General features: G+C 40.2%; 1 protein-coding gene across 7 annotated transcripts in view; it reads left to right on the top strand.

Moving 5' to 3' along the window:
* The first annotated feature begins 1,270 nt into the window (after positions 1-1,270).
* The window catches only part of DCLK1 (doublecortin like kinase 1), a 329,266-nt gene continuing 308,431 nt past the window's right edge, over positions 1,271-22,105 (top strand). For all 7 annotated transcript variants that reach the window (XM_088022188.1, XM_028106105.2, XM_088022187.1 and 4 more), the window contains exons 1-2: positions 1,271-1,646; positions 17,713-18,059. In XM_088022188.1, coding sequence (XP_087878314.1) covers positions 1,271-1,646; positions 17,713-18,059 — 723 coding nt within the window. The remainder of the gene's footprint in view (positions 1,647-17,712; positions 18,060-22,105) is intronic.

Here is a 22,105-nt window from a genome sequence, read left to right as displayed (position 1 = left end):
CCCACAGGCACCTTGCTGATGACAGCACTCCATAGAAAGTAAAATGGGGACCATGGGGGTGCAAGCATATCTTTCAGAAGGTCATGAGAGGAAAATCAGGCAGACTCCCAAGGAGCTTTCCTTACCAGAAGGGGGAGAGTCTATTCCTACCTGTTCTTTCTGTGACAAAGTTAAGAACAGAAAAGCAGATTTAATTAATAAAAAACATTAATACTTATCACATGCTAGACACCCTCCCAAGTGCTTCATGTATTCATACTCATTATTAATTATGAGGTAGGTATGATTGGCATTCCTATGTGTAGTTGAGGAAGCAAGGCTTTAAAGATGTTGATCCAAACTTGATCCTGTACCAACCTTGAGAAGTACTTGATCAACATCTCTAAGCCTCAAGTCCCTCAACCACGAAAACAGAGTGGAAGGAAAGGTAGAGCCCTCCCAAAAGCAACTTTTATCCCTTCTGTTCTTTTTCCTCTTCCTCCACAAACTTTTTCTGCTTTTTTAAACCCAACTTATCTGAAGCACGAAGTGTAAGCAAATGAGTTATGGTGAAATCGCTTTTAAAAAAGCTGCTATGGAATATGCGAATATGTTGGACATTCTTAAGCTGGTAGAAGCTGGGGATTGATTCAGTTTGCTCTCTATCTGCCCAGGGGGAGCACAAACCTTCGTGAACCGATTTATAACCTGTTAAATGCTGACCCCCTCCTTTCGGTTCCCGGCCCAGCACCGCTTCTTATCATCAGCCCTGTGGTAATATGAAGGCTTATCTTCCATCTGCCACCAGAGTGAGCACCCTGTAGGGGGGTCTGGGCTTTGGAGTCAAGCAAACTTGGGTGGGAGGACTTGGTTCAAGCATTTCTCAGTTGTATGACTTGGAGAAATTTAGGAGAAATTTTTCCATGCCTCGTTTTCTTCATCTGTGGTTAGGGATACTACTACTTTGAAAGGTTTGTTGTGACTTGGAAATAACAGCTGTTCAAAGCCTGAAAGGGGGAGGTGGTCACTCCATAGGAGCTGTTTCTGACTAAACTGGGGTTGATCGATAAGCTCTTTCCACAGGGGCTGCATCTTCTACATCTTCCTTGTTTTCCTTCTCTTCCAACTCGATAACTCGTATTAAATATATCATCAATTACAGCAATAGTTCCACCAGCTGCTCTTGAGCTGAGCCTTTCAAACCCTGGTCTTAAAATAACATCAGTATGTGTCTCTGTTTGTTTTTTTTTCTTTTCCTTCTGTGCCTCCCAGGTTCCACTTTAACTCCGTCATGTCCTTCGGCAGAGACATGGAGCTGGAGCACTTTGACGAGCGGGATAAGGCTCAGAGATACAGCAGAGGGTCGCGGGTGAACGGGCTGCCCAGCCCAACGCACAGCGCCCACTGCAGCTTCTATCGAACCCGCACGCTGCAGACCCTCAGCTCAGAGAAGAAGGCCAAGAAGGTCCGTTTCTATCGAAATGGAGACAGATACTTCAAAGGGATTGTGTATGCCATCTCCCCAGACCGCTTCCGATCTTTTGAGGCCCTGCTGGCTGACTTGACCCGAACTCTGTCAGATAATGTGAATTTGCCCCAGGGAGTGAGAACAATCTACACCATTGATGGGCTCAAGAAGATTTCCAGCCTGGACCAGCTGGTGGAAGGTGAGCGCTCACTCCCAAGTGACCCTAGAGGACCCGTTCTCTCATGTTTCCACGTTGTTCTGGGCACCTGCACTTGATTGATTGCTAAGAGGTAGCATTCAGCCCAAGGCTGTGATGCTTGTCGTTCACACATTTGGGAGTTCACTTTGCTGTACTGTGGTGTAAAAAGAAAAAAAAAACAAAACAACCCACTGATGGTATTAGGTCAGGCATCTTATAATAATGGACTGAGGGAAAAAGTGTCTTAATTCTCCAGCATTTTCTGTTCCTTTTGTCATTCTCATGCTACATTTTAAAAGTCCCTTTTTATATCTTTAATTACATTGTTCATATTCATTTCTAGATGCAAATGAACTTTTGCTGTCATGATGTCTGAAATTACTTGAACTGAAAATAACTAATGGATTGTGAGATTTTTGAGTGGAAAGGAACCTTACATTGGTATCGAACCCATTAATTCTGTCACCAGAGACTGAGGCCTAGAAACTTCGAGTGCTGTGTCTGTGGTTACGTGGTGAGGTCGTGTTCATACTGGACTAGAAATTAGGTTTTCTGGCATTTCTTTCCCATGTGGTGCTTCCTTTTACGTTTAAAGGATTGTTGTCTTTCTGTGGTATTTGAAGCTATAAAGGCATTAATCTGTTCAGTGTATTGTTTTCCAAAGTCAAATTTAGGTTAAAAGTCATTATCTGTTGTAGACATTTCATGTGGAAAGAGGACTGTTTGAGTCCTTGGGTGAGACCTGGTATCTTGTGCCAGCGAAGTAGGTGGACTCGCTTCAGTACCAACCCCATTTGAACAGCACAGAAAGCCTCTAATCACCTTAGAAATCATAAGCAAAGTAAAAAGACGTGGAGAGAGATAATGGGTTAAATTCATGCTAAGGTGCAAAAGAGGATGGCTGATCCTCTTTGGACAGAAGGAGTTCCTAAGTCTGAGGTGTTCGGCTCACGACGAAGCAGCACTCAGCACAGAGGAGCATGGAAAAGGAAGTTTAGAGTTTGGGAAGTGCTTGACTTCAGCCTGAGTTCCTATTTACTCCAGATGTATTTGCCCGGGCCTGTTGTCTTCCTGGATCCTGGGGGAATGCCATGCATGTCATGTCCTCCCTCTCTCGTGCAGGTAGCAGGAAGCATCCCTTTCAGGGGCCCGCAGAGTTTGGGGTTCCTTGGCCCTGACGACACACAGGCGAGCCCTCGTGTCCTCCTGTGGGACCAGAATTTGTACGTGATTCAAGGCTGAGGGAGTCTGTGTCTTTCTCCCATTTTCCTTCCCTTTATCCCTTGGCAGGGATGCCGGTCTGGTCACAGTATGACGGGACTTGGGAGGGTGTGGAGAGCCTGGCTTTGGTGTGTTTATTATGTGGGAATTCACATCTCTTTTCAATGACTAGTCACCCTGCCAAGATGCCTGTAGACTTGGCCTTTTTCCTTCTATTCAGATGTTGGCACTTTCAGTAAATTAAAGGGGAAGAAGGAACATGAAATCTCTCTGCATCCGCTTTGATTTTTGTGCTCTGCCCTTTTCCTGACCTTGGAAAATACAGGGATAAATAAAGCATTTGGTGGGCTAGTCCAAGGGACCTGGATAAAGGTGAAATGCAAAGTCAGGTGCATGATCAGTCACCAAACCATCCCTTTGAGGACTGATGGTAGAAGAGACAAAATATGCCAAGATCCCCAAGCACATTGTGGGGCGGCCGGGCTGGGCTTCTCACTCTGTTCTAGAATCACTTGCGTAGCGTCTATGGGGCGGGGCAGTGTCCTTCAGTCAGTTGTCCACCCAGAGTGGATCTTTACTGAGAAGTGGCCAGAGATATTCCCACGGTTCCTGTCCACCCAGGAGAGAGTGTGAGGGGTGGGAGGAAACAAGGGTTCTTTACATAAGTAGCAGCAACATCATGGCATGCTTGCCACCATCTTCTTTGTTGGTTTTTTAACACCAAATAATGCCTGCCCTAGGAGACCGCTGTCTGGAGGATAATAATGGCAGCTCACAGTTACGCAGCATGTGTCTTGCACGTATGAATATGTTTCATTCACACAGTGATCCTAGGAGCTAGGTACGGTGACTATCCTTATACTACGATGAGAAAAGCGAGGCACAGTGTGGTTAAGTGACCTGCTCAAAGTCACACAGCAAGAAATGGTAGAGTTAGGATTTGAACCCAGGAATGCTGGTGCCAGAGCTTGAGCTCATAACTGCCACTAATAAGATACCAAGTGGGGTAATCTTAGTGGCTTTGAAATGAAATTTTATTGTGGTAGATTATTCTTGAAAACAAATGTTTTTAACCTTGACTTAATTCCAGGAATGACAGCTACGGCTCCCAGAAACATCTTAATATTTTCATTTACCTCCAAATACTTTGCTCTCCAATCAGTATGAAGCAACTGCATATTGACTACTCTGATGTTAAAAAATGACTCTTGGGGAAAAAAATGCTTTTTTCTGATTAAATGAATGATAACTTCAGTACAGTGTGTACGTTCACATATTGGCTGTGTTTTTTAAAGAAATCCAGTTTAAACAGATTTTTTTCTCGTTTATAATTCTGACAGCATGCAGCTGCCCTTAGTGTTGAAGAAGCTAGAAATTCATTTAGATTGGCCTCTTTGTCAATTACATTTTTGCTTAGTCTGTTAAAATGCAAACGGTTGCTTCATATTCATCTTTAGGTTCGTATCTCTCACTTTACATACTAATTTTATGTAAACGTCAGTGCATGTTATTAGCTTCTCATTTCCCTTTCCAATATGCTGATGTTTGAGTTTTAAATTAAATCCTTTTAGTGGAGGCAGTGACAGGTGTGTTTGACTTGTAATTTTTTTTTTTAAGTTTGTTCTTTCTCACTTACCTCAGACTCAGAATTCTGAATTACGATGACATATGTGAGTTTCTTTATTTATAACAGTCTCGTGGTCACTTGCGCTGTTTTGTTATTATTATCCACAGATTATTTTGCCTAAATTTGGTTTAAGTGCATTGACAGAGCTGGCTCTTTGCCTCAAGTATAAATGTATGAGTGAGTTTGTATGTGTCTGGGTGTGTATGATTATAAGTGCGTCTCTTTATGCATGTTTTATATACCCACACACATGTGCACACACACGTAAGAGCGCACAGTGGATAGCAGTTTTAATTGTTTGCTTTCCAAATGGCCTTAATACATTAAAAAAATCAGGATAATTAATAAGGAAAGTGGAATTGCAGTCCTATTTCTGCAAGTGGTTCATCTTGAGACTTGGCCTCATTTTCCCAATATTGCCTCTTTTCCCCCAATTTTACACTATTTATGTTCCACCGTAGGTGTGTAAATGTTGTGAAGGTAAATGAAGAAATAACATTTAAAACCTTTAAACTCTTAGGAGAAAGATGTAATATAAATCCCAAGCATTGACTGATTGATTTTTTTCTTTATCAGACGCTCAAGCATCAGTGATGTATACATGTGTTGGGGGTGAACCATCCACCCCCCCCACTTTTAAATAGGCTTTATTTTTAGTTTAGTTTTAGGTTCACAGCAAAATTGAGCAGAAGGTACAGAGATTTCCCATATGTCCCCTTCCTTCAGCACATGACCAGTCTCTCCCGTTGTCATCAGAGTGGTGCATTTGTTATAATTGATGAATCTACACGGACACATCATTTGCACCAAAAGTCCAGAGTTTACATTAGGGCTCACTCTTGGTGTTGTGTGTTCTATGGGTTTTGACCACACTGTAATGACATGCGTGCACCATTGTAGCATCATCCAGAATAGTTTTACTGCCCTAAAAATCCTCTGTGCTCCACCTTTTCATCCTCCCCAACCCTGGGCAACCGTTAATCTATTTGCTGTCTTAAATAGGCATTCTTTTAACATCTTGTGTGAATGTAGATCTAAGAGGGCCCGGGCATTTCCTGTAAGCATTAACATAAATGCTATTCAGGCATGTTGTCTCCTGGATATAAATAAGTTAATTTGTACATCAGTTCTGTATGTATTAGAAATGAGTCCCCTTCTTTCTCAGCTCTCTCACGCACCTTGACCCCCCACTTCACCGTGGACACTGTCTGACTCTGGAGCTGGAGTGTTAGTGCTGTTCCCAAGTCCCCATCAGAGTTAACCTCTCAGGAACAAGCCCACACTTCACCCCACAGTTAGGGAATCTCTAACCACAATTTCCGGTCACCCAGTTCTTTTGGCAATTTTTCTTCCCCTCGATGTGGTGTCATCGATTTCTTTCTGTAATTCACTGGCTTCTTCTTCTGTGCCTCTCCCTGCTATAGTAAAAGTTTTAAATTAATTCTGGGATGGCTGTAAAGCTTACTGTCTCTAAAATTCCCCTCCAGCAAATGGCTTACTAGTTCTGTTGTGGTTGTTGTTGTTGTTTTGTTTTTGTTTTTGAGTATCATGTCAGAGATACCAGCGCAGGTTAAGGATATACCTATCATTTGCCCAGAAGGTAACTTACTGTGCTTACGGCTCTGCCCCTCCCTTTGTGCGCTTAGCAATACATCATATCATACAGCTAGAACTACTGTGTCCTTTTTACTGACTTCATAGTATTCCTTTATACAAATGTGCCCTCATTTATTTAACCCGTCTTTTATTGATGGGCTTTTATTGATAGGTTTGTGACCAATCCTTTCTTATCAGACACAGTTTTGCAGTGAATATCCTTGGATTTAAGTTCTCTATCCCATGTAGGAGAACCTTTGTAGGACAAATTCCTAGAAGTCATATTGCTGGGTAGAGAGGTACGAGCATTAGACTCTTAAGAGCTGTTGCAGATCTTCATAGATGTGGTACCAGTTTATACTCCCATTGGTGACATATGAGACTGACGGTTTTCCTATAACCTCAGCAAGACAGTGTTTTATGTTTTGCTACTTGCCAACCTATTATAAAAAGAAAAGCATGTATCCACTTCTAGTTTTAATTTTCATCTTTTTGTACGATTAAAAATGCATTTGTATTTCTTTTTCTATGTGTTGTTTCTTCATAGCTTTTGACCATTTTTCTGACATGGTTGGGGTCTTTTTTTATTGACTTGTAAGATTTTTTTTCTTTTAGAGCTATTAGCCTTTTGGGATATTAATTGAAAGTTTTTTTCCCTGGATTGTCCTTTATCTAGTGATGTTGCTTATTATGTTTTTTTTTGCCATGCAGATTGAAAAAAAATAGAAATAATCAAAAGTATCAGCCTTTTCATTTATGGCATGATTTTCATGCCTCTTGGGTTGTACTCTGAGATTGTAAAGCTGTTTCCCTCATTTTCTTCTAGTATTTTTATGTTTTCATTTAAAAAAGTATTGTAATGGATGTCATATTCATACAGCGTGTGAGGTAGGGGTTCAGTTTAACCTTTTTCTAGGATACATCCTCATTTTTAAAAGTTATTATTTTGAAACTAATGTAGACTTAGAAGTGTCATAAAGATAAGGAATTTTCATATGCCCTTTCATATGCCCTTCCCACAGTGGGAACCGTACATACACAACCATGGCACAATGATTAAAAAGAAAGGTTATCTTTGGATATCCTTGGATACTAGTTATGCTAGTAACTACAGGTTTTTTTTTCAGATTTCATCAATTTTCCCCTTACTGGACTTTTATTTTTGGTTCCAGGATCACATGTTGAATTCAGTTGTCATGTCTTCTTCATCTCTGCCAAGCTTTGACAGTTCTTCCGTCTTTCCTTGTCTCTGATGACTTGGCCATTTTGAAGCGTACTGGTCAGTCATAGACTGTCCTTCAATTTGGGTGTAGCTGATGGTTAGATTGAAGTTAGGTATTTGTGGCAGGAATTCTACAGAAATGATGCTGAGTTCCTTTTGGTGCATCATTTCGGGGTACAGGATGTTGCTATGTCTTATTACTGGTGCGATTAGCCATGATCAATTGGTAAAGGTGGTGTCTGCCAGTTACCTTCACTCTAAAGTTACTATTTCTCCCCCTTTGCAATGAATACATATTTGGGGGAGAAACTTTGAGGCTATGTGAATCTCGTTTCTCCTTAAATTTTGCCCATGAATTTTGGCATTTACTGGTGGATTTGCCCACAGCAACTGTTGCGGTGGTGTTCAAATGGTGAATTTCTGTTTCCCTCTTTACTTGTCTCACCCTTAAACATAGGTGTCCTCTACTTTTCCTGTCTTTGGGTCTACTGTGATGTCATCAACTCTTCTTATTATTTTAACCACTCTTTTTTTTTCAATTTCATTTTATTATGTTATGTTAGTCACCATACATTACATCATTAGTTTTTGATGTAGTGTTCCGTGATTCATTGTTTGCGTATAACACCCAGTGCTCCATTCGGTACATGCCCTCCTTAATACCCATCACCGGGCTAACCCATCCCCCCCGCCCCCCTCCCCTCTAGAACCCTCAGTTTGTTTCTCGGAGTCCACAGTCTCTCATGGTTCATCTCCCCCTCTGATTCCTCCCCCCTTCATTTTTCCCTTCCTACTATCTTTTTTTTTTTTTTAAAGATTTTATTTATTTATTTGACAGAGAGAGACACAGCGAGAGAGGGAACACAAGCAGGGGGAGCGCGAGAGGGAGAAGCAGGCTTCCTGCGGAGCAGGGAGCCCGATGCGGGGCTCGATCCCACTGGGATCATGACCTGAGCTGAAGGCAGACGCTTAACCGACTGAACCACCCAGGCGCCCCTCTTTTTTTTTTTTTAACATATAATGTATTATTTGTTTCAAAGGTACAGGTCTGTGCCATACAGTAGTCTTTAAACCAGTTTTCCTGCCTATAAACCTGGCCACAGACAAACCACTTTGTGCTATACCTTTGCTACATAATGGCTCTCCACTTAGATGTAGAATACAGCCCACAGTCTTTAATGGATTTCTCTCAGTGACCCTGCTCCTGCCCCTTCCATTCTGTCTGTGTCTCCTATTACCCACTGATACACTTAGCAGTGAGTTTGACTGGGCTCTTTGCTTGTGCTCTCCCATTTCCAGGCTTCCCTTGTATCCTGCAAGGGCGATAAGATGGTGCTCTCCTGAGGGTGTGTAATGTCATGGTTAAGTTATGGCTCTGGAGTCAGACCACCTGCATTTGAATTCTGGCTCTACTTTTGCTAGCCATATGACCTTGAGCCAGCTGTCTATCTCTCTGTGCCTCATTGTGCCCTGTGATAAGTGGTGTGTTAATACTTAGCTCATAGGGTTGTGTTGAGGATTACAGGTTGAACAGCATGGGTTAGAGAACAGGATCTGCTACATGGCAGACATTCACATAACGTCTTCTGTCAATGCTGCCTCCATACTCATCCCTCAGCCTACAGGTACGCAAATCTCCCACAATCTAAAAAAATTCTTGCCTGTTCTTCCTGACGTCTCAAACCCAGAGGTCACCTGTGATAAGAAATATCTGTATATGCTGTCTATAGTTGCTCAGCTTCCAGTCATACTTCAACTCCTTGATTAGCATGATGACACTGTAATATACTTACTTATTTTATACCAAAGTCTCTGCCATTGGAGTCCTCACCGCCTAGCATGGTAGTTGTAAGTACTCAATAAATATTATGGGAAGAAAGAGGAAAGAGAATGAATGGGTGGAAGAATGGATGAGTGAATGAATGAATGAATGGATGAATGAATGAATGAGTGAATGAATGAAAGGAAGCCAGCATCACTACCCAACTGAAGTGGCCATTTAGTGGCTAGGCCAGTAATCTCTAAGGAATTCTTATCTTTGATGCTGTCCCAGGGGCATTGGATGCTCACGTCTAGGTCTCTTCCAGTCACACACTTACCGCCTTTCATTTTCCATGGCTCCAAGGCACCTGATTTCTCTTCATTCCCTTCAGTGGCTCCTCCGTCTCTGGGCACTCTTTAGAGACTGGTGTTGCTCTGGATTTCTTCTTGTCCAGTCGGGCATGGTTTCCCCTGGAGTGTTTCCTTCAGTTCCATCTCTGTAGCTGCCATATGCCTCACCCTCCAAACTCCAGGCTTATATTTCTAACTGCTTGCTGGAAATCTCCAACTAGTTGGCTCTTAGGAACTTTAAATTTAGTATGTGCACAGCCAAATTAATATCTTTCCTTAGCATCACATCCAAACCTGGTTCCCTTCTTATTTTACCTGTGGTGGTATATGGGAGGTCCACCGAAATTAAGTTCTAGTGTCATCATTTCATTTTTGTCAGTTTGACTCAGATTCCCTTGGTTCCCACATCCAGACAGTTGCCAATTCTACCATCTAGCCAACTAATTCTATCCGCTAAGTTCTCCCCATTGCACCCACTCCTCTCTGCCCCTAGTGCAGATGTGTGAAGTTCAAATCTCCATCTCCTCTCTTGGTCTGTCATCCCAGCTTTCTCAACTTCTCTCTTCCCACGTCCCACCTTCAGCCCTCCCTGTACAGTGAAGCCAGTGCGAGCTTTCTGAAACTTGGGTCTGATCATGCACAAAAACTTTGACCTTGGACCCTACCACAATCTCACTAACTTGTTTGTCCATGGAACAATTTTTATTTTATTTTTTGAGAAAGACATGGTAATATCTCACAGACTGTCCCCTTACTGTACTGTGTAGTAGAGAATATTATTGTTTTATTTTTATCTGAAATGCTGTCCTCTTTCTTTTCTGCTGTGGAAAATCTTACCCTCACTTCCAAGGTCGCCATGAATTCCATTTCTTCTTTATTGAAGTGGGAAGTGGGAAGTGATTTCCCTCTTTCCTGAGTTAGGGTTGCCTGGACCGCCTATTTGGCAATTATCGCTTACTGCCTTGTGGTGAATTCTTTTCATATATGCATCTTGCTTTCTAAGCTCTTTTGAGGACAAGCTCATGACTTAGGAGTCTTTTTACTCCCCAGAGTGGCAAATTCAGATTTTGTACCTCTTTTTGGAAATTTAGGAGTTTGTAGTTAATTTTTAGTTTTCATGGCTAATGCTGTATGTGCTTGTTGCAGTTTTGTTGGTTTTTATTTTATTTTATTTTTAAATTGTTTTTTTAAATTGAAAATTTTTTTATTTTTTTGCAGTTTTGTTATTTGTTATTCTGTTATGTCCTTAGGAGAAATTCTTAGCAATGAGCATATACATTTTCATGGTTCCAAATACAGTTGGCCAGCCATGTTGCTTTCAAAAAGGGTTGTTACCGATTTATAATGGCCCTAGTGGTGTTTTCTAATTTCTGTGTATTTTGTCTTTATCCTTTGTCATATATTTTAGTATAGTAGAATTACTATATATTTATAGTAATTTACTATATACTAATATAGTAAAAATACTATATTACCAGTATAGTAACCCATTGTTCTGTGTAGATCCTGTCTGTTTTCCCCTTTTTATTTTAGTTTCTCTACTTTTCAGGACACTTTTAAATTTAAAATTTTGGATCTTTCTTTCTTTTTTTCTTTTTTTTTCTGTTGCATTGAATTTGAGAACTTGACATTTTCCACAGGACTGACATACACATTCAAATTTTATTTTCTGGAAGCTTATTTTTATGTGCTCTTATATTATGAAAGACTTCCATGGAAGAATGACCCAGAGAACCTTTGGGGAAACTTTTCTCTTGCCTTTAATAACACTATCAAAATCCTCTTCTTAAATCAGGGCCTTTTGATAGATTTTGAAATGTTGCCATGTTTATTTGAGGTAAGCTCATAAAATATAATATCCAGAAGGCAACTTTATATTTTGTTCTGTAAATAATATCTTCATGTAGTTTTACTCAGTTTATTTTTAGAGATCTCAATACATATTTGAGTCTTTCCCAGTTTTTACTATAATTCACACTACTAAATTTTAATTGCTAGAGTTTTTAATGAGAAACTTTATTCTCTGGAAAAATGGAATTTTTATAGGCATCTCTTACCTAAGATACTTTTGAATATGCCACATTTGGAACTTAAAGAAGTCCTAGAGGAGGTAGCAACCAGAGATTATGTCATTTTCAGACTGAGGTCAAGTGATGTTACATATGACATTTACAAGTCGCACCCTGAGCCAATGAAAAAGCTCCAGCAGTAAGGGGAAATAGAGCAAACTTCTAGAATCTCCTAATATGGGATCTTAAGGAGGGATACCTCCCTGGCTCATTCATCACAGGTCTGGTCAATCAGGAAGCTGGTACCACATTTCTGGAAGTTTTCAGTAGTGACTTAGATAATTTCTTTTAAGTGGAAATCCTTTAATTTCATAATGGGAGCTGATGGCCAAGTAGAGTTAACTTCACAGATTTTTAAATAATAAACTTTGTTAGAGAACATTTATTTCTATACTTTGAATAACAGCAATATAATAAATTTACAAATGCATGTATGATTTTTTGAAAACAAAATAAAACATGGAACCTTCAGTATCTCAAAAATAATCTAATATGCTTACACAGAAATCATTCCATTTTTCCAAGATCCCCAAAATACCTAGGTCTTTCAGGGAAGAAATTACCATATTCTGTTATTTTAGTAGGCATTTGTCAGATCCAAACATAATATCATGTTTTATTTCCTTACTTTTTTTTCTTTTAACTGTCATTTTCTTTATCTTTATCTTTGCTTAAAAGCAAATATTAGTTTTTTTGGCTTTTGTAAATGCCACAGCAATCCAGACAGATGCTGCCTCTGCAGCTCTTGCTATTTGTTGGGGTGTCTTGGACACACACAATATTAAATTTCAAGTTGAGGATCAGTCTTAACACAAAGATTTTTGGCTTGAATACACTGGAACAAAACCAGCAGTATGATAACCAACCAGCAAGTCATTATGTTTGGTAATTCCCAGCTCTACGTCTAAATAGACCATTATACCATTTCCTTTAAACCATCAGTGATCTTTCCGTCTTGCCATCCTTGTTAAGGTTCACCCAGAGTAAATAATCCCAAACTTTCAAAGCAAATTAGGGGTCCTAAAATGCTGGTCACCAATTCTAACCTGTGTGTGGGTTTTCCCCCTACATCCCCCAATCAAATCCAAGTTGTCACCAACTTGGATTGGCCAAAAGATAAGAGGTTCCCATGACCCCCTCCTATGGTTCAATTAATTTGCTAGAGTGGCTCACAGAACTCAGGGGAACATTTTACTTCTGGGATTACCAGTTTATTATAATAGTATATAATTTAGGAAGAGCCAGATGGAAGAGATGCATCAGGCAAGGACTGTGGAAAGGGCTTGGAGCTTCCATGGTCTCTGAGCTCACCACTCCCATTGAATCTTCATGTGTTCACCAACTGGAAGCCCTCTGAACCCTGTGTTTTTTTTTTTTTTTTTTTTTTTAATGGATGCTCCATTACATAGGCACAATTGCTAAAAAAATCACTGGATTGGGGGCGCCTGGGTGGCTCAGTCGTTAAGCGTCTGCCTTCGGCTCAGGTCATGGTTCCAGGGTCCTGGGATCAAGCCCTGCATCGGGCTCCCTGCTAGGCGGGAAGCCTGCTTCTCCCTCTCCCACTCCCCCTGCTTGGGTTCCCTCTCTCACTGTCTCTCTCTCTGTCAGATAAATAAATAAAATCTTAAAAAAAAAAATCACTGGATTCAACTACTAGAGCCTCCCTCTAAAGTCAGGGAGGTGGACTTAAATCTTCTACCCTCTCATCACACTGATTGTTCCCCTGGCATCCAGCCCCCATCCTCAGGTGCTTGCGCAGCCTCCTCATTAACATAAACTAAAGTGTGATTGGAAGGGGACTCGTTATGCATATCAAGATATCTTTATTGCTCTAATCACTTAGGAAATGCCAAGGGTTTTAGCAGCTCTGTGCCAGAAATAGTTTGAAGACCAAGTATATATTTTTTTATTATAAATCACAACATCAGACCATTTTGCTTAAATATGCTTTCGTTTTGCTAAATTACCTTTTATTTAATTGTTGCAATATAAATTATACCATAAAACTTTGGGATGGCTTAGTGTGTATGAAAAGTTTATTACAGTAACTACAACTATTGCTTTATTTTTTTATTTTTCAATAGCCTTTAATACCCATACCTCTGTCAGGACTTGAATGCAACCTGTTGATGATTCTCCAACCAAGAATATAACATAGGGGTGCCTGGGTGGCTCAGTTGGTTAAGTGTCTGCCTTCGGCTCAGGTCATGGTCCCAGGGTCCTGGGATCAAGCCCCGCATCGGGCTCCCTGCTCTGCGGGAAGCCTGCTTCTCCCTCTCCCACTCCCCCTGCTTGTGTTCCCTCTCTCGCTGTGTCTCTTTCTCTCTCAAAAAATAAATAAAATCTTAAAAAAAAAAAAGAATATAGCATATCTCTTAAGTCTTGGCCCCATTTCGGGAGATATTAAACACTGGATACTCAGAGCTATTTGACCAAATTAAGACTGTGTATTCTTTCCATTCAGAACAATTACATTTGCTAATTTACAGTTGTTGATGATATTAGCACAGTAATTGAAAAGTTACTTTCTAACAAAGTCAGAAAATCAACTTTAAATTGAATTAAGACAAGGCAGTAACTCTAGTGGTGGGAAGAAGTTCAGAATTTTGATTAAAAGAAAAGTTTTCAGGGGCACCTGGGTGGCTCAGTTGGTTAAGTGGCTGCCTTCGGCTCAGGTCATGATCCCAGGGTCCTGGGATCAAGCCCTGCATCAGGCTCTCTGTTCAGTGGGGAGCCTGTTTCTCCTTTTCCCTCTGCTTGCCGCTCCCCCTGCTTGTGCTCTCTCACTTTCTGTCAAATAAATAAATAAAATCTTTAAAAAAATAAATAAAAGTTTTCAGAATGTGGGGTCAAATAAGCCTTTAATGTAAATATATTTGCACAATTTAACAGAAGCTTTTTTAGCATAAGGAAACCCATCTTGCCTTACTGAATTCCTGAATAGTGTAATAGATCCGAAACGGCAGCAGTGAGTGGTGTGTGATCTTGGGTTTGGTGGCCAGCTCTGTCCTCGCCTCAAAGTGCTGTCACTTTCCTTGTAGCACAAGATGGCTCTTTATTGGAGCCACACCCTTCCCCCACGATTCCTTTGCGGTCTTTGAATCTGGTGAACCAGGCAGAGGAGCCACTAAGTGAGCACAGATTTAACTAAGTTTCTTCCCATTGTTGTTGCTTGAACCAAATCAGCCTTACCTTCTCAAAGTTGTCATGCTTCAAAATTTTTTCAGTGTCCTTTAAGAAGATGTAAAAAAAGGCGTTTAGTTTCTTGTTTAACAAACCCACTCCACATTGTTCATGTGAGTACCTTAAAATTCCTCGCTTTCCTAATTATATACTTTTTAAAGTTAAAAGTTTTTTTGTCGTTGTTGGAGTGTAAACTGCTCACTTTGTTTTTATTTTAATTATTAGCTTAGGATATAAACTTACAAATAATCAGACAGTTGCCTATCTCCAATTAACACAGAATTCTGACAGACGGGTTTTGCCTGCTCTATTTTGGGCTGTGTGTGCCTTGTTGAGGACCATTTGGGGCATCCTCATATTGAGATGGACCCAAAGTGACGTCTACTGGTAACTAGTTAGAAACCATTAACACCTTACAATGTATGACCGGCTCACTGATTTCTAGTGATTTTCTTTTTTAATATTCCTTTCAGGCTGACTGCACAATCAGGGTAATGCAGCCTTAGAGGGGGTTTTTCACTTGTGTAGCAGTTTTGTATTTGAGATCACTCCGTCCTCTGTTATCTAGTCTGATCTTCACAAAGAACCGGGTGAGCTGAGTCACCACTGGAATAGGCTTCATCTGATGGATGGATAAACTACCACTGAGAAGACTAAGGGACTGACCCATGGTCACATGCTTGGAGAGGCCAGAGCTCAGACTTCCATTGCTCTTCCCACCAGAGCATTCCGACAGTCTCTCCACAAAGCCTCAGAAGCACCGCTGTGGTGGGGATCCCCATGCATATGTTTTTGATATCTACATACAACTTAAGAAAAGCATAGTTGGGACCAATAATAATCTGTTAGGTGAATAGAAAAAGGGTTTGCTAAATTTACTATTTGTACAGCTTCTAGTGAGACATGGTGTATAAACACACACTAGAGTGTATTCTAAAAGCACTTACGGAGTAAATGTTTGATAACATGTATAACTGTGCTTTTCTCTTTTTGAAACACTGGATCAATTATTTTTATGTGGATACAGTGGCCTTGGATGCTTGCCCTATTAATTTAAAAATAGGACAAGGATTTAGATAAAAGTAAATGGGCTGTGTAGGATTAGTCCTAGGTCACTTCACCTGCAATTATGAAAGCTTTTTAGCATTTTAACTATTCCCTGTTACAAAGACTAACATAAAAAGAGCTATTATAAAATCTTTAACTTCAAAATGCATTGACCTAACTTTATGAAATATATATGTATGGGATCATTCGTTTTATGATTTATCATCACTTGGTACATGTGTTACTTTTTGTGTGAGCCACATCTACTTATGGTCTGAGTTTTTTCATTAAACGATTCTGTGTTAAGGAGTCATTTTTAATAAAATCTAATTTAATTGATTAATATCTTTTCCTTTTTTCTTAACCCCAGCTTTACTGGGGTATAACTGACAAAATTGTAAGATATTTAAAGCATACCTCATGACGATTTGATATATGTATATATTGTGAAAGATTCCCTCCATCATTAATTAACACATTCATTACCTCATGTATTTATCTTTTTTTATCTAAGTTCTACTGTCAGCAAATTTCAGTTATACCACAGTATATAGTCACCATGTTATTCATTAGATCCTCGGACCTATTCATCTTACGTAATTACATTGATTTTAGAGTCAGTTTCTGAAGCTACAGTTTATAAGTTAACCATTCTCAAAATCTTTTATCTGAAAACAAATATGAATTGGCTTCCTAGTGTATGGGGATCCCTGTGCTTGGCCTCGTGTAGATGGGAGGAAAGGCAGCGTGGTTGTTAACGCGACCCGGGTCCTTGGACCCAGCAACGGTAGAAACGAGGCTGGACCCAGTATTTAAAAGCACAGGCCAAGCGTTATTGGGGTAACAGCTGCAGCTGAAGATGTCAGACTGACTCCCGGAACAACAGCCAGAGAGAGTTTTAAAGGAGCCCAGGCAGGAAAGGAGCCCTGTTTAAGCGTGTAGGGCGGGAAATACGGGAATTGGGCGCGCAGGCGCAGTTGACAGACATGCTGCTCCAAACATCCTGTTTCCTTTGCGTGTTAAGTCTCCACCTCGGGGTGTGATTTTTAGCATTGCAGTGAGGGAAAGGTAACTGTTGGCCTCACCATGGTCCATCTGCGGGGCCTTGATTTAGCAATTAAAACCCCAGCTGGTCTGGGTGGTTTGGGTGGCCCGAGCCTTCCTCCAGGAAGTCATTATTGCTTGAGGGGTAGTTTTGGTTTCCTTCAGGGGATGCTATGCCCCTTGGGACTTTTGCCTGATTAAAAGATAAGCTGGAAAGAAGAGCTTCAGGAAGACTGTGGGACAGAGGTTGGTGGGTCCAAGCAGGTGATCAGCAAAGGTCAGGTCTTGGGGTCTAGCTGGTGACAGTTATTTTGCTTGCTTTTGGAATTTTACTTGACTTTACAAAATGTTCAGCACACACTCCCATCAAAGGTATAAATTACTTAGTTGTTTTTTGTTGTTGTTGTTTTTAATCTGAGTATAGTTGACACAATGTTACATTACTTTCAGGTGTACAACATAGTGATTCAGTTTCTCTATACCTTTGTTATGCTGTGCTCAGCACAACTCTAGCTACAGTGAAGGACAGAATTTCTATAAGAAGCTGTTTTCTGATCCACTTTAAGTGTTCAGATTATGTTATTTACATCATTACTAAATGTAGGTACCTCTGATTTTATAAATACCCCCAAATCCCAAAGAATACTTTCTTTTTTGAATTCAATTTTATTCCTGAGTATCAGTATTTCTGTCAGAAAAAAGCAGTCGGAAAACGAAGAAAGGAAAGAATGATCATTTTCCCCCTCTAGGATATCAATCTGTTGTTGACCGAGTCAGATTAGAAGTAAAAAAATCTTTCTTTTCATTAAATGTTAATCATGCTTCCATTGTTTAAGAAGTCATAACTCGCTCTCACTTCTGGTAGAAAAGGAAAAATCAAAGACTAGGGAAAAGGAAACAAGGTTTACCTTAGTGTAAATTTAAATATATTTCTCTCTTCCTTAGGAGAGAGCTATGTGTGTGGCTCAATAGAGCCCTTCAAGAAACTAGAGTACACCAAGAACGTGAACCCCAACTGGTCCGTGAATGTCAAGACCACCTCGGCTTCCCGGGCGGTGTCCTCACTGGCCACTGCCAAAGGGAGCCCTTCGGAGGTGCGGGAGAATAAGGATTTCATTCGGCCCAAGCTGGTCACCATCATCCGAAGTGGGGTGAAGCCACGGAAAGCTGTCAGGATTCTGCTGAACAAGAAAACCGCCCATTCCTTTGAGCAGGTTCTCACTGATATAACTGATGCCATCAAGCTGGACTCGGGAGTGGTGAAACGCCTGTATACCCTGGATGGGAAACAGGTAAGAGAGGTGTTGTGGTATGACTTTGACTTTATAGGAAAGAACCAGGGAGTTGGGGCATCTATGTGGCATGGGGGGGTGGTGGAGGAGGGAATGTGAAACACGCATTTTGCTGAAGTTGAGAGATTTGGGTCATGTGGTCAACCAGTACATAGCTGTTGGCCTCAAACGAGATCAAAGATAGAGATAGACAGGATTAACCATAGGAATAAAGTAAAATACCTCTCTCTGAAGCTTAAATGATTACTCACAGATTTCTGTATTTTCAGTTATTAATTGTTTAACATAAAAGTGCTTTTTTGCCATCTGTTTTCAATTTTTTATGTGGTAATGTCTTATAGCCTTAAGCATGACAGATGTAAACTCTGACCATTAGAGAAAAATCTAATTTCCTTTCTTTGGCCTAAATAATACTTTATGTCTCAGTAGTGTTCACTAGTGAGATTTATTTAAATTTTATAGATTTTTAAGTACATATCAAAGGGATGAAATATTTCCATCTGAATGGCTGTAGGAGGCATATTTCTAGAATATTATACAACTTGAATTGAAAACATAATTTCACAATTAACAGTGAAGAGGGGGGTGTTTCTTTAGCTACGGAATGGACATTGGTTGAGTTGGATGAGAGGACATTAAATGTGAGTTGCTCAGGTAAACTTAAAGGGAAGTCTTGTGTGGACTTTTGTAAAGGCTGGACAGAGCCCTGATAGTGAGCTGAATATATATATCACTGATATATACTGATATATGTACAGTGCAATTTGCTGGTCACTCAGAGTTTATGTGTCTTTTTATTTAAGATGATAATTTTTAGCGTACAATCCTTCCTTGAAATTTAGTTTTTAATGTGCATCTGTCCACATGGTTTTTAAAAATTATTTTGAGAGATAATTTGTAGGTAGAGTGCATATTAAAAATCAAAACTAGATTCATAAATTAAAAGGTTAATCTTTAAAAAAATTAATGGTTAATCTTTATTAAATAGAAGACAAGTTCTTGAAGGCTAACACACATTCAAATTTTATGAATTAGAAATAGATGCAATTACTAGAAAGAGTGTTAGTCATGAAAGAATTCCTCCTCTAGGGATCCATTCAAATGCTCTAAATTACAAAATTCATTAGGAAAGAAGGAATATCTGCCAGTTGTTCATTTATATTCACCAATCTTCTGCTTGTCTCATAAAACTTGTCTCCTCCAAGTGTCATGTGGAGAAGAATTCTGAGGGATAAAATTCTCAATCTTCTAGATCTAAGAGGGTGTAGCCTGACTGTCATTGATCAAAAAGTTCATTGCTAGCTTACGAATTATAGCAACATAAGATGGCAGGGCTCACATTTAAACATTTGAGCCCTTCAGTGGCTCCTTTTGTAATAAGTCACTCAACCATCTTGTAGTTCTGCAGTTTTGTATATTGGATTTTCTCAAGATGACAGCTTACCTATTTTCACAAAAAGTAAAATTTACAACAACGAATACAAATTGATATATCTTCCCCCCCACTTCATAATTTTGGGGGTTCCAAATTGCTGCACACTGAATCTAAAAATGAGCTTTAGTTATGTTAGCTAAATTCTGCCATCAACTCATTTGTTTATTCCAAGAAAGCATTCCTAGATTAGGTACTATGATGTTCTCAATAGTTTTCTTCTTTTTAGGAATTTAATCTAATGTCTGTATTTTATAATAGCTGTTTTGCTGTTGTTTACATGTAAATAATACAATGTAATGGAAAAGAATCCAAGGGTTATTGTCAAAAGACCACAATTCAAGTCTTGGTTTGGCCAGATTATTTATGTTTTTAGCAGATCACTTCACTGAGCCTCATACTCATCAGTAAAACACAGATAAAATGATCACTTCTGTTTCATAGAGTGCTTGTGGGGACAACTATAATAATACACTTGAAAGCAATTTTGAACTATAATAATGATCACAGCTTTATTTGCATTATTCTAAGTGTCTTGCATGTATTAACATGTTTAATCCTCATAACAGCTCGATTACTATCTTTGTTTAACAGAGGAACAGAGGAGGTTGCTAAGGCACAGAACTTGTTAAAAAAAAACAAAACATGTCCAAGACCACACAGATATAAATGGCAGAGTTGGGATTTGAACCTGTCTCTCTCCAGAGCTCATTGCTCTTAACCACTGTACCACAGAAGATTATACTAAAACACTAAAGGGATGTACATATACTGAGAAAGAATTTTCAAGTGAGTGATTTGTCCAGGGAATATCATCTGAAAGTTTTCTGCTTTGTATTGTTTTCCTGCAGTCATTCTGCTGATGGTTTTATTCAGCTTTGTGTGTGTGTGTGTGTGTGTTAGCATTCGATTTGCTGTTGTGGCATTTCCTCTGTTGTGGCATGTTCTCTTCATAGTGGTGAAAAGCTGCAGAGGCATTGGAAGACAGAGTGGAAAGAATATAAAGACTTGTTGCTTGGGTTCCCAGTAGGAACAAAGATGCTTCCTCATGGACCCCAGGAGTCTTTAGAAGCATTTCTGCTCATAAGAGAAATCTGCCCCCGTGAGAGGTTTGTTAGAGTAGAGTGCTTTGACAGCCTTGGCAGAGACCAAGGCTTGATAAGCGTCTGAGAATGAACCACTTTCCTCCAAGCCTTCCTGCGGCATGATGCTCTGCCAGGTGGACTGGGCAGCCCATGCTGCCACCATTTTACCCTCACTGTGGCATCGGGGTCCATGTGCTATCAACAGGACATTATCCTTGAGATCACTCATCTCACCTCTTTTTTTGTTTGTTTTGGTCGTGTAACAACTCTCGTAACAACTCCAAAAATCCAACGCCCAGTGAAGATTTTAAAGGTGATTTTCTTTTTGTATTGAGGAAATAGAATTGCTTAAAAAATTAATAGGTTGAGTGCATTGAGTAAATGAGTAGAGAGCAAGTGACGCATAAGGCAGGGATGGCTTTTCAGATTGCCTTCAGGCAGCTTGTGGGTGTATCCCCGGGATGGGGACTGGTGACTCCGGGCTTTTTGACAACAGAACAGTGACAAATGAACCGTGAGCATGTGCCTGCTGTTACATGGGCTGTCCAGAGATGGCGCTGGAGGGTGGAGGCCACATGCCCTTCTCACGTGTTCCTCCTACCACTCAGCCTCCTTGCTCAGTGGCCTTTGGTTGTGCTTTAAGCCCTAACCAAGAGTTCATTATACAGTGCTTTTGTTATTGTTGTTGAGGTTTTTAGGCCCAGATAAGGAAATCAACATATTGGATCCTGCACCACATAGAAAATATTTTGCAGGAAGCTGTAGTTTCCCCAGATGACTGTTGAGCCTCCTAAGCAGCCCACTGGTGAGCAGACCCTTTCTAACCATTTCAACTCCATTCTTTAGTCAGGGGCATTGAAGCTTCAGTAAAAGGTTGCTGCAACCTTGCCTCCTCCTCACACCTTTCAGGGGGCTTCTGCTCACCGTGTGATCAGGCACTTTCACCAGCAAGGCTGGGAGGTCAAGGAAATGCTTGCCTTGTCTTCATTTCAGTGATGCATTATTTATCTGGGCTTCGATTAAGGGCCCCCAAAGAAGGAAAGAGGGCATCTTCTAGCTAAAGGTTATAATCACGTTCCTTTTCTCCATATCTGAAGGGAGCTTTTGCAGGGTATGAGGATCTTTTCCTCTTGCCCCAGTCCAGGCACTGGATGTTGGGATTTTTCTGTGGGTTATTCACTCACCCTGCTGAGCAGCTACTCCCAGAGATCGTTTAGCATATGACTATTTTTTAAGTGATTGAAATAAACCCAAAAGGTACAAGATTTGCTACAAAAGATACACTCGTATATCTCCTGACTCCTTTTTTGGAACAGCTAATCTGGCTGTCTTGAGCTGTTAAATCTTCTAAATCTGTGATTACTGAATCCTTGCTTAGAAATACAAACAACAGCAAATCTTAGAATAGCTAGTGCCTAAGCAGGCAATTTATACCATAAAAATCACAGATAAGGCACTTCCCAATGACCTCCCCTTCCCCACTGACATAGAGGAACGATAAACTCAGTTGCTCTTTAAGTAGAAAAGGT

The sequence above is a fragment of the Eumetopias jubatus genome, unplaced genomic scaffold, assembly GCF_037043125.1.
Source record: "Eumetopias jubatus isolate StellerSeaLion01/CBP00866 unplaced genomic scaffold, mEumJub1_p1.0 scaffold_3, whole genome shotgun sequence".
Taxonomy (NCBI): Eukaryota; Metazoa; Chordata; class Mammalia; order Carnivora; family Otariidae; genus Eumetopias; species Eumetopias jubatus.
This window is presented reverse-complemented; position numbering and strand designations above follow the sequence as displayed.